The sequence below is a fragment of the Rhopilema esculentum genome, chromosome 17 (genome assembly GCF_057945365.1).
Source record: "Rhopilema esculentum isolate cy_ngs chromosome 17, ASM5794536v1, whole genome shotgun sequence".
NCBI lineage: Eukaryota > Metazoa > Cnidaria > Scyphozoa > Rhizostomeae > Rhizostomatidae > Rhopilema > Rhopilema esculentum.
The window spans coordinates 925258-938610 of NC_142831.1; the positions used below are offsets into that span (position 1 = coordinate 925258).

The 13353-nt window shown below is 36.4% G+C and overlaps 1 protein-coding gene across 1 annotated transcript; it reads right to left on the minus strand.

The window, feature by feature from the left end:
- Nucleotides 1-967: 967 nt before the first annotated feature.
- LOC135696380 (germ cell-less protein-like 1) lies at nt 968-12942 on the minus strand. Its single transcript, XM_065215758.2, has 10 exons — nt 12807-12942; nt 9141-9597; nt 7637-7722; nt 7187-7224; nt 6716-6812; nt 5933-6149; nt 4954-5333; nt 4330-4475; nt 3845-3996; nt 968-2254 (listed from the first exon to the last, which is right to left on the minus strand). Exons 2-10 carry the CDS (start codon nt 9305-9307, stop codon nt 2065-2067), a joined length of 1473 nt encoding a protein of 490 aa, XP_065071830.1. The 5' UTR covers nt 9308-9597; nt 12807-12942; the 3' UTR covers nt 968-2064.
- Nucleotides 12943-13353: the final 411 nt, after the last annotated feature.

Sequence of the window (13353 nt, forward strand, 5' to 3'; positions counted from 1 at the left end):
CTCTCGGGGTGGGGGACGTGCTAAGCCTAGATTATGAAGGGGGACGTGCCATTTTGGTTGAAAATTTTGACCCAGAATTCCGGACACGTTTTAAAGAATGTGACCAACAAATACGCAAACATGATGAAAACTTTACCCATAATTCTGCACGGCAATAAAACATTCTCAAGACCCAACAAAATCATCAAACAAATTTTGTATGTCCTTTGCCCGAAAATCTCAATATCACACATTTTATACATTCATTTCTATCTGGACATTCAATTTGCGAAATTTACTTTCTGATGACTATACAGCCCAAATCTTTTGTTATATTTTGCAGTGTAATGATTATACAGCCCTTGCCCATTATTCCCCCAAACACATATATACCCCAGTAGAAACTTAGTTTAGGGACTCAGATAGAGTTCATACTGTAGGTGCTTGAGAAAGGCCTCATGTTTGTTGATCTAAAAAAGCACAAAAGCGTTAAGGAGTTGTATTTTTGTCTCCATCCTGCCGAACCATTTTACAAAATGGTACCGATAACTCCACACGTATTTCAAAAACTGATACCGATAATTCCATACTTTTCAGGAAAAAAGTATATACCCCTTAATAATGGCACGTCCCTGTACCTCGAGCCTACTATGGTACCTATTCCTTAGAGGTACCTTTTACTAAGGTACCTCTCCCGAAGCCTCGCTTGCAGTGCTTACAGGGTGATTAAAAAAGGCGCCAAGTTATACAAGAATGCCAAACTTCTAAAAAATGACGATACAACAAACAATTGAGCACCAAAATTACACAAGTGCCTACCTTGGCAATTTCCTACTTATGAGTTTATTATACATCGAACCGGACTTACGAATTACTACCAAATTTGACGGTATAGTCTAGTCTCTACGTTAACTTGAGAAGACAAATCAAAACATATCTCCCAGAGGCCTCGTGGTGACAGAAGTAACTCACAGAAACTGAGGGTAACTCGTAGTAAATTGCTGGTTTAGCGTAAAATCTATATAGAATCCCAATTTAACGCAATCATTTTTAATTTTCTACTTGACAGTTGTGAATGGGATCTTCGATAACATTTACAAAATGATACAATTCGAAGGCGAATATTGTAGTGGTAACTTTACAAATCACAAACGTCTAAAAAAATCAATCGTTCAATACAAAGTAGCATCAGTTGAGTTTACAACAAAAGCGTAACAAAATGCGAGAATTACTAGCATGAGAATATCATTTAAGTTTGGATTCAAAGATTGATGTACGCCAACTTTGTGATTTCTAAAACAATTGTTTTAAACAAGATACTTTTTCCTAGAGACAAACGATTAATAAACACATAATGGATCTGAGATATTTATTCAATTTCCAAGTAATTGGCCGAAGGCCAGTCTGGGGAGGGGCCCATTGAGCGGAGATAACCCTCTAAGAACTCAAAACCCGAGTACTTAATCAAATTAAATTATTGGTGTCCATGAAAATAAATACTCTTTTTTGGCAAAGAGACAACTACCCTGAATGGAACCAGCATTGCGTAGATTGACCTTAGGTTTGATTGGGAATTATTTAAAGCGGCCATCTCACAGCCTGCTATTTGTTAAGGGGGTTTTTGTAACAAAACAAGTAGCAGGGGTACTGATAAGGTCTATGATAGGAGAGGGATGCGAGTTACGGACCTATAGATTAGTAATACGGACCAGGGTACGAGCTGTGTTCCTGATGTAGCAAAATTGAAACCCCGTGTTTATCAAGTTACTTAAGGCCAGAACAAGCATATAAAAACTCCCTCGTACAATACGATTCCAGTGTCATGAGGTGTCATGATAAAAATTCAGGTGGGATGAAAACAATAGCAGATATTAATTTCAACGAGTTGAGAACGAACAAAATTTGCATGCAACTTTTTCAAAGCACATGAACTTACGGTTTTCTTTTGTAAGTTACTATCAAAAGCTGAAAACCAGGGTACGAGCAGGATATTCTGTGTCTGACGACAAAAGCTTCTGGTAACTGATGTTAGGTCATCGTCGATTCAGAAGAAAATCAAGGAGGAACAGATGACTGGCCAAGGCTTTAAACTTTCTGTCCATTTACGTCATGTGATGCGATCATAATCCTAGCACTCACAAATACAGGAAAGGTCCAATTTTCATTTAGTTGAAACAAAGGTGCTTCTTCGTCGGTTTTTAGCATCATGTGCAGCAACCCTGTATCCTTGCAATTGACTTCGGCTCCAGAATCGTTTGTTGTGAAAAGTTTAAACCTACAAGAACATACATTCATGAAAAAATGATATTTCTTCGATCTGAATGCTTGAATTGGTCATTCATTCATTTCATTCATTTTAATTTCTTTAAGCACGGTAACCCCGTCAATTGATAGATTGTTTTTCAGGGGGCCGTGCATAAAACGTTACAAATTAAGTTAAAAATAAATACGAGTAAAACCCTAATTTAATTTTTAATTCAAACTTTTAATCAAAGCACTAGCAGAAGAATCATAACTGCTGTTGGTCACAATTCTAGCTGCGCGGTTTTGAAGTTTTTGCAGCACCTGCAACCCTGTCCCCCCACATGCCCCCCAGACTGAGCAGCAGTAGCGGAGATGCGGTTCAACGATACCACGATACATTTTAGAGAGAGTGTCTTTTGGAAGTAACTTCTTGGCATATTTAAGAAATCCAATAGCATGAGAAACCTTAGATCGTACAAAATGGATATGTGTCAAAGAGTGTGCTGATAAAAAGCACAATGAATAAAAAATTATGTTTTTTAACCAGGAAGGAAAAATTCTGAACCGCCTTGAGTATCATAATAATATGTACCACAATTAAAATTCTTGTCGTTTTGATAATTCCTTTAGTAATTTGAATACAAATTCAACTATTGGCACGAATTTTATTAATTTCAATAAGCAAAAATTAGTTTAGTGACCAATCAATAGGTAAATGTTCTTGGAAAGCATTATAGTTTGAAGACAACACTTCTAGTGCTTTTATTGTCGTGCCTTGCAATGCACCAACTTCCCAAAGAATTGAACAGCAAATCATTCCGTTCTTACTTTTCTTTGAGAAGAAAATCAAGTAAACTAAAGAACAAGTAAACACGTAAACAATCTGATAAACTTATGATAGTCAGCTCTGTTTTGGCATAGAATGTTACTCTTGCCATTTCAGCATTTTCTTACACATCAAAACACCTTTTTCCACCTTTACTGGATCGTTTTCCTTTTGAAACACACAAAGGCCTTATAAAATACGTTGAATAGTTTTCTTTGGACAAAAGAAACTTTTACAGTGATGAATCATTCAGTATAATCGCTACTGCTTTTTAATTTTTTTCTTGTGTTCGGGTCAATGGTTGAAATTATGGGGTATTGGGGGTCGAATGCCTATCCACCTCCAAATCTGACATGATTTAGAAGATGCGTCAGGAAAGTTGATATTTTGATCTAGAAAGTTGAAAAAAGGGGCTATTACAACACTTGCCTCGGAAAATTTCATACTCTTGCCCACGATTCAAAAAGCTAAATCCCCAATGCCTTAACATCTCTAACTGGAATTATTTGTTTAAATCGTCCGATATAACTTAAAAAAGAAAACAATTAATGGCTTTGAAAAAAGCAAACATTTTACAACATACTTAAAGCTTTTTCGTCTGACCATCCTCAGAGCATAAAACGTCAGAATAGGTTCCGAAAAAACACGATGGAAAAATATATACCCAGTTGTGAAAAAGCTTTAAGTATGTTGTAAAATGTTTGCTTTTTTCAAAGCCATTTTCAAATTCTGTACCGCAAAAAAATTAAAACAATTAATATAAAAATAAGACGTGTGGATTAGAATAGTTGTTACCTGAGAGCAACCGCCCTTTGACTTTGCATGCAAATAGCCGAATTGCATGGTTGGCTGTAAGTGTTGCGTTTGATTGACAGGCTTCGATTTCTGTTGTCATAGGTTACTATTATGTCAATTCCACACGAAAATCCAGTCCATCTCCAACAATACTGAAAACAAGGAGGCAAATTATTCAATATATATAAACGTAAATTTTGTTTTGTCTATTTTTAAACATCGAATTTCTCTATCATCGACAATTTCTAGCAACTGCTTTTGGAACCATTCTGCTTTAGGCCTATGCATAAACCTTTAATCGATAAACAGTTAACATTATGGTCCTAACATGTTTCTCTTAAGCTTAAGCAAACGACAAAGTGCAGAAGCTAGAGTTTCTGATCAGGTAATCATTGCACTGGAGTTAAACATTGTTTTTAAGATAAATTCCAAATAGATAGCGAGAACAAACTTTTCACAGTCGTTATTATTTCAAAAATATTTACCCTGCTATTTTTCTCCAAAATCCTTCCACATCTGCATGCAAATTTTTCGAAAACATCTCGTGGCACCTCGATTGGGCCTTGATCAGATCCGTTGTAAACATTTAGCATCCTGTTCCACTGTTCCTCATATAATGATAAAAGCCATTCTGAAAAAAATGAATCAATAGGTGAATATCAGAAATCACTATATATATTTACAGGAAAAATTTCTGCATAAAGCTTTTTCCTACTTATATGAAAAAAACCATGAAAAGGTCGTCCATCAACAGGTTGTCAAATAATTAACGTTCTCCACTACCAGATAATGAACATGATAAAAAAAACAATTTATGGACCAAAACTTACATGCCTCTGTTATCACCCAGAATGACTAACTTAAGATTTACTTAACACGGAAATAAAATGCTTCATATCAAGTGCTTTATTGCCTTACAGGAAACTTTTATACCTAGGATTTCAAAAAGAAAATACATCGGTTATTGTAAAATCATGCATTTCAGATCAGAATTTTATTTATGACTATGCCTTAGACGAGATCAGAATCAGTGGCGGCACCAGCTATTACCCACCCCCCCCCCCCCTGGCGTCACCACAGATCAGAATAAATAAATTTAAGGCGCCTACCTTTTGGAATTATGCCGTCCTTTTTTAACAAGTTTATTGCCTTGGAGTCTTCTAATAACCTTTCAAGTTTCAAGCACTTGAAAGTCGACGCAAACTGTAGACCCTCTTCGGTTGCAAGGAAGGCCCTTTTGTTTTCTTCTTGCTCCCGTTCGATAAAAAACCTCTGCGTCTCCTGCACAATTGATTTCAAAGGCAGATCGCATGTAGGGTGTAGTTTTAAGTAAACCCAGATTTTTAAGAAATTGTAAACATCAACCTCCACTTGCATCACCACAAATTCCATTGACTGCAACACTTGTTCGAGAACATCTTGGCTTATTTCTTTTGCAACTGCAGGGGTCCGACAAAGCAGCAAATTTCGCTCGATCCACTGGAAACACCTTGAGAAGCAAACAAAAATTTAGTACTTGTTGACAGAATATAAAATCAACAGCATTCTCAGGCCTAACTCTAACCCTACGAAAATGAAGCCTGTGCCAGAATCGACATTTCGATGATCAGATTGAAACAAACGTCATTTTGAAACAGTTACTTTAAGAAGTGGAAAAAAAGCAACATAAAAGAAAGGCATCTCTGATGTTTTGGGAGAAGAGTAGGCATGCCTAGTTGCTTCAAAACAAAAGAAAAACTCACTAAAATCTAGTAAAAAGCACAATGCCATCGAAGCTGCATTCCTTCGCCTTTTGTGGACATTTTCACGCTGTTCTATGACATTAGCACTGGGACTAACGTGGCCGAAAAGTTTATAAGGAAACTCGCATTTGCACTGAAAGGTTGGCAGCGCAATGTCTTTCTTCTCTGCATTTGATATGCAGTGACGTTTGCAAATTCATGACCACGTTTGTTACAAATTACGAAGTTAAAGAAAAGACACAAGATAGGCCATGCCCTCTATGAAAATATTTCTTATCAAAAAGCACAATATTAGTTGCACCTCTTTTGGCTGTAAACCCTAACAATGAAAATCAAAAGTGCTTACTTTCTTTCCACTTCAGTCAATGCATATGTGCAAGCTGCCTGGTGGTATCTGCAAACTGTGGACGCTGATAACGTCTCCATCATAACATCTTGACACACCACAAGCAAGCCAGTCAGGTCCAGCAGTCGTGCTGCAGCCAATGTTGGTATCACATGACTGCGAAGGATATTAACATCAACCTCATCACTGTAGAGACTTCCAAAGGCAATGTCCAAAGCTGACACGAGAATAACAAGAAGATATGAGTTTAATTTACTAAACAATATGATACTGCTAATAAAAAGTTTAAGACAAAAATGTGGATGCTTACAACCACAAAATAAGCACTCGAGTAAAATAAAATTAAATGGGTCCCTATTGACAGACACCAAAATAATCGAAAATTCTCAAAGTCAAAAATATAGCTGGCTTCTAAAGGAATGAAGTATTGGCATAACTCCTGGGTCAATTGCTTTTATTGTCCCCCTATTTGACCTGCAATTAATAAATTTGCTTGAATTCAAGCAAAAGGCAAACTTAAATTTCAGAGCTATTATCCTGTTGTACAAATTTGCTTGAAGTCAAGTAAAAGTTCACAGTCTTCATGAATTTTATGACACTCCCATCAGTTACATTACTGGATCTAAATTTACAAGTATAATTGATTAAACTTAGCAAATAACCAAATTGTAAACTGATTGCAGGAGAGCATAAAACAACTTGCCAAAAATAATTAGCAATCCATAGCAATCTACAGATATCACCAAGGATTAATTTTTCAACAAAATTTCTACATAGCAATACCTTTTCGGTCAACAGTTTCATCAGGGATTTCGATTGCAATGAAGGACAGACTGCTTTCCAACCATTGGCCTTTCAGCATTCCTCTGAAATACCCTGACTAAAAAAGACATAAAACTGATATGCAACTGATATACACCAACTCAAATAAAATTCTGTTGTTACTTTGCAACAATTTAACATAAGCAGAGCTTGCTCATGAAATATATAACATGATCCTTAGTATCTCTCTTGGAGGCTGGTAGTCTCAATTAACACTGCAAGACCTCTGTGCTATAGGGACTGTTGTCATTTTAATTCTTTAAAGGTCATTAAGAATACAAATCACTTGCTACAGCTATATATAATATAAAATTGTAAATTGTTAGTAGTCTAAGTGCTACATTTGTGCCAACCAGAATTCATCAAAAATTGCAAAGCAAAAGCAAAAAAGGAAGTAAACATTCAATTAAGTTTTTGAGAAAATGAAAATACCTGACAAAGATAAACTTTGTGCAGTTTCCATTCATGACCTACAACAGAGAAAGAGTTTTTTACAGACATCCTTGAATTCAAATATAAATTATCTAGTAAACCTGCAAAGATTACTTTCTATGGAACCATCATTTGCCAAATTGAAAAAATATTCACTAACAGCCCTGATTCTAGAGACTAATGCAACACTTTCTAACTAGTAAAGGTTTTTTTTTGTATTTGGTACTTCCTAGCTTCCAGAGGTAGTTTTTAGGACACTGAGAAGCTGTGCTAATTGATGTGATCCATGGTTTTTATGCCTTGAAAATAAGAGAGGGCTGGTGGCTCTTCTCACTGTGTGTGAAAGCTTGGATCAGTTGTCTTCAGCTCTAGCCATAGAGTCAACCTCACACTTTTCAAATGCAACTTAATGATAAATTTACTTAGAGAAAATAATAAAAAAATCAATACCAAGAGCACTGATGGTAACATCACTGTTTTCTCCTTCAAGAAACAAGACATTGTATATGTATTCTGATGTTGTTCTCAGCCGTTTCCTAGAAATAGTATAACAATTTTATTACTTGTTAGATCCAATAAGAAGGAAGAAAATATGGAATGTCAGCGGAGAAAAGTTAACTAAGTGATGTTATATGTATAAACCAAATGATTCAAAAATATCAAAATTGTACTTGCAGGTGAGGAGAGTTAAGAAGCTTGGGGCCTGGTTGTGAATAGCACAAGGTCACCCAGGAGCATCACTTATCGCATGAAACCGTGTTAGTTTTTAGGTAAAACTTAAGTTTGTATCTAAAGCAAGTGAGTTCAAGTGAGTTCTAAAGCAAGCTCTTTTCAAGCAAGTGAAAATACATCAAGAGAAAACACTGTTAAAAATCACTTGAATTAATCATTAATTTGAAAAACAAATTTGTCTCTAATTTTGTCCTTTGGGTTTACAAATAATTTCATAAAAACAAATCCCTCAAACTTTTAAAGCTGAAGGGTCAAAATGCAAGAAAAATTTGACATGGCCTGTTGAAAACTTAAAGGTATTGAGTCATGGTTAATACACCTTCTCTACAGGGGGCCATTTGTGATCAGCATGATCGGAGCAGTTTCATGTGACATCTTGCTATTGATGGAAACTGTTTGTTAATTAGCACCAGACCAGTTCATATGACCAGTTCCAGATCAACCGATAGCATTGCAGCATGGAAGCCATGACACAGGGGATTTGGGCAGGTTTGGGTATAGCCTCTTTTTTATCAAGACTCAATGCCTTTAACTTTTAAGAACTTTTAGTTTACATTAAGTAATGTAGTCTTTGCTGCAAAAAAAGGTTCTTTGCAATACTTTTGTACCTTGTGAATGTCATTCTTCCATTACCTTAATCATTTGCTTTACATGAATACTGACAAAATTTAGGATATACAATTTGCAGAAGTTAACTCTTTTTGATGTAATCCTGTTGCTTTAGATTGCAGCAGGTAATTTTAGATGACTGAATCACAGAAAGTTACTGACAAAGTGCTATCATTTTAATGTAAACAATTCTGGCTGCCAAAAAACTTTGACAACAAATCATTGGTCTGTTTAATGTTGGTTGCTTCTGCCATTTTGACAATTGAAATTAGCTTTCTAGCAACTATCGGTTAAACCTTACACAAGTCGTCTGACAAGGGGGATTATATATTAAAGAAAACTGTACACGTTAATTCAACAGTAATAATGATTCTTTGTAACAGCTATGTGAATTTTCCACTAAAAATTGCTCGCTTGTTTTTTCTGGTGGACTCCAAGATTTACTTTCTCTGACTTCATCAGTGCAAAAATATCACACTCTGTTGCAAATTTGTTGAGCAGTAAACGTCACCTTAGAAACGGTCGATAACGCGAGCTTAAGACTGCAGCTTGTTTTGATGTGTATAAAAATTCTTCATGACTTAAAGCGTAACACCATGTTAAAAATATATACCTTCCTGGGCTGTGTTCCGTTTCCAGCTCTTCGTCGCGATTAGAACTGCTACCACACATGTCCTCAGCCGTTCGCTTTGATGCAACCCTGGAATTGCCATCTTGCACTGAATTTCCATTATTTGCTCTTTTTGAGATTAAAAAAGCTTTGCTTTGCTTGTTTCCCATTTCACCTGGCCTGTAGGTTCAAATCACAGAAGGCTGACAGCAGTCAGAGAAACACGTCTCAACACTTCGGTGGTTCGATGGCCTAGGCTGTTAAACAATACACGTGCCGTTTGTAGGCATACTTGACATTGCAATAAACGCTTCCAGCATTAAAACTGTGCTCTAAGCCAGTATGAAAGTTTCGCAAACAAGAACCAAACACACCACTATCATCTACGCGAGTAGTAAGTAACTTTATTGCACCAGTAGTTGAAATATCGCAGCTGAACTTCAAATCGACTGGAATGACGCTGTAAGACAAAGACAAAATACGAACTGTTTTTAAATCTCGTTGTGAAATCGAGATTAGGCGGAAGAAGCTAGTGCAACACCCAAAAATGTCTTTTGCTCTTCAGATTTTTTACCAGAGGCAAAAATTATTTCGGAGGTGTTTGGGGAGTTTGACCACAACAAGTTCCACAAGCAACTCACCAACAAATCCATGTTGCAGGGGCGGCGTCAAGAAATTCAAAGTGGTTAGGGGGGAGGGGTGGTGCTCGAGTTAGATGCATTATTTTACTAGCAAACACACTCAATATAATGCTTCACGAAATGTTAAGCCCACAATTTTATAGGACACTCTTCGTGCTAGCGATACATTGGAAGGGAAGGCGAAACGTTGTCTGAGGCCCTAGGTATATTTGGTAGAAGAGGTTCCCTGCGAGCAAAGCGAGCTAAACATTTTTGCGACTACATCTTGCAGTTATATTTCTTGCAGTCATTTTCTTGCAATCGTTTAACACATTTTACTATTTTTAAGGCATGCTTTTGTTAGGTTTGATTTATTCCAGTCTTTAATGGAATTCATTACTATATGGGACCCCATATTGCGAAAAAAGTACATTTTTCAGTTTCGTCATCTTTAAATTGCATTTTTCATTGCTAAGCCAAGATTGGTTTTTAATGATCTAGGTAGAGAATGAGAGTACTTTCATCGTCGTCATTGACTTAATGACAAATTGTAGTAATACTGGCAGAGGTTCCATTTAACAGTTGCCAATTACGTTAATAATGAAAGCTTAGAAAAGCAGGAGACCAAGGAAAAACCCTTGTGATACCCCTGATATCTGAATGTGTAACTTTGCCAGAGCAAAGAGCCTTGATTTCTCTCAATCTTCGATTAAGTTTTACATTTTACAATCAATGTTAAGTGTTAAGTTTTACATTTTACTAAGTTTTAGTTTTACATTTAACAATCAATCAATTAAGTTTTAAACTCTATTCCTTGGGTTTGAGAAAGAGATCGTAGTGATTCAATTTAGGCCATTTTACACAATCCATTATTGCTTTTTCTGCATACCTACGTAATTCTATATTCTTTATTACCTATGCTAATTACACTTCATTTTATCCTTATCAATCACACCATTGTTAGCCATCAAGCACATCCTCTCCTTTGTATAACGCTTAATTAAATTTGCTAGTTTTCTATATCAATACGCACTTTGTAAATAATAACCCGTCAGTAGAAATCACGTTACACACTGCACAAACAGTTTGCATCTCTCTGGCTCCGTGTCCTCTGCACGTTAAATAAGAACGCACTGGTTGAAAACAGCACGTTTGTCGTTTAATGGAAAATTTAGGCAATCATCGATCAATGTTCCGATGAACACTTAAAGATAAACTATGCCTTGAGATTGGTCGGAGAACCATAAAAGATGAAAAAGATTAGGCTTAGGCAGTTCAGAGTTGAAATTCATATGTCAAGCTGCTAAAACTGAAAGCTAATCGAAAACCCTTTTTTCGAAGACATCTAAGCCTGAAAACGCAAAATGGTTATATATTACTCAGATTATTTTTAAGCAAAAAACCAACGAATAAATCACAAATGTACGTGAATAGAACACACAGGCATAGCTGCAAAGTTCATTTTTAAGTTTGTTCTATGTGTTTGGGAAAAAGCAATTGAAAGTAGAAGAAATGAAAGAATCACAGCCAACATTCAACTCGTTATCATTGGAAAGATAAACACTCTCCTCGACTCTGTATGCGTTATTTCAATGCCTCTCCGATGGTGCCGGTAGCCGGTTTCATCTTAAAGGAGCTTTAAAGATGGCACAGAAATGGCGTTCATAAAAAAATGCTACACAGAGCTGGTAAAATGTAATTGCAAGTAGAGGAGTTTGTAAGGCCGCCACTATTGTTGTTGGCCCAAGAAAGAAGTTTAGAAAATTTTAAGTAGATTTTGACTGAAGGAAAGTTTCTTCTTTAATCACTATATTCTATAGTTCTATTCGTTTTGAAGTTAAAATGAAATCGGAGCTAGGGGCAGTTGCCCCTCCCTCGACGAGCAAGTATAACGCCCCTTTTGAAGAATAAGAATCAGGTGAAAAAGTTAGGTTAATTTTCTTCAAGGATTACCTCAAAGTTATTTTGTTTATTCCGAAAATGGATCTGAAATTATTGTATACAGCGTACTCTCGTCACTAATTTTTGAAAAATTTTTAGCGCCCCTACTACCAACTGCCTCTCCTTCAAATTTGCTCTGAATTTGCCCCTGTAAAGCAGCATTAACAATTTCAGGAGAATAATTTGGACATGTGGGTCTGGTCAAAGAGATCTTAAGGTCCATTTGCTTACAATGGGCCATTTTCTCCACCCATATACACCCTGATAGGCTGCATGCAATCTAAGCTGTAGAAAAGTACTATACTCCTATGATTTCACGTAGGGAAAATTTCAGAGTCTGCACGCAGGCTACAGCTTGTAGTACAACTGATGCAGCAGTCTGCCCTCGTCGTAGATTGGTGAACTACGTTTGAGTTTTACATTGTCCCAAAAGCTTATATTGTCCTGCAGGGGTGGGTGAGGGCATGACTTTACATTCCGCTGTTCCTGCTACGTCACGGTGGCTGGGGGAAGGGAGTGGTGGCTTCTTCAAACATGACATATAGCAGTTTTGCTGAACAGCGGAATGGCCCCTTGGAAACCTTTAGTAGAGCCTTAGGTATCTTTAACATAAACTTAGATGTCTTGCTAGAATTCAAAAATACGGTTTATATACAAAATGCATAAAGTATGCAAAATTAAGAACTTGGGCGAATGAGACTTGACTTTCGGTGTTTATATTGATGTTGGATTATGTTGGATCACTAGGTTAATCTGTGAAAAATCACGAATAACATCTCAATTTTAATGTGCAAAATTGAAACTGCTCAATAATGTCACACCTACAAAAGATCATTGCTAGAACGAAACCGTTCTTGGGCTTTTTGTTGAAGATTGAAACAAATGGGGACGGTTGAAACTTGGTCCTTTCTGTTTTCAAATATGGCAAAGATCTCTGCCGTGAGCGATCAATCTCCACTTCCTTGACAAATCAAGCGTAAAAAACTAACGAAAAATGGCCATGAGTTAAATACCGCAATAAAAGATTTGCTTTTTATGTAATACAAAGCACTTTTCTCTATTCTTTTGGCATTTCCATGAAAAAGTAATGCATGTGAAGCTGTCTTACCTCTTTCAACAAATTTAGAGTTCGAAAAAGATTCGCAACTGCATAACAGTGACTCTACCGATCCAACATGAGACGGTAATGGAAGTTGAAGCTTTCTAACATGCAGAGAAACAATAAGCTTGATATGCATCATTATTCATAACTGAGCGCGTTAAGAAGCTACAGACTTCCTTGTTTTTTCATCTTCCGGGTCTACATTTCCGCTCACACAAGAAGCTTTGACTTTCATATTAATTTTTTATCAACATGATTGCTTCAAAGTGGATCAACTTCCGTCTATTCTTACCATCATCCAAAAGGTTTTAATTCAATTTGAAAGGAAGACGAATTCCCTTCATACCGTTTCAAAAATGTTGAAATTGATATCAACAAAATTATCTGCACTGAAGAGTTCAACCGAAGGAACCGGAGACATTTCCGCAATTGGTTCTTGGAATTGGTGAACACTTGGGTCAGTCGGTAAGTCGTTCTTCAATCTCTAATAAAAAGGCACTTTTAAGAAACCTTTAGGCTCGAATATTTTCTCAAAGGCTTTGGTTTAAAAATC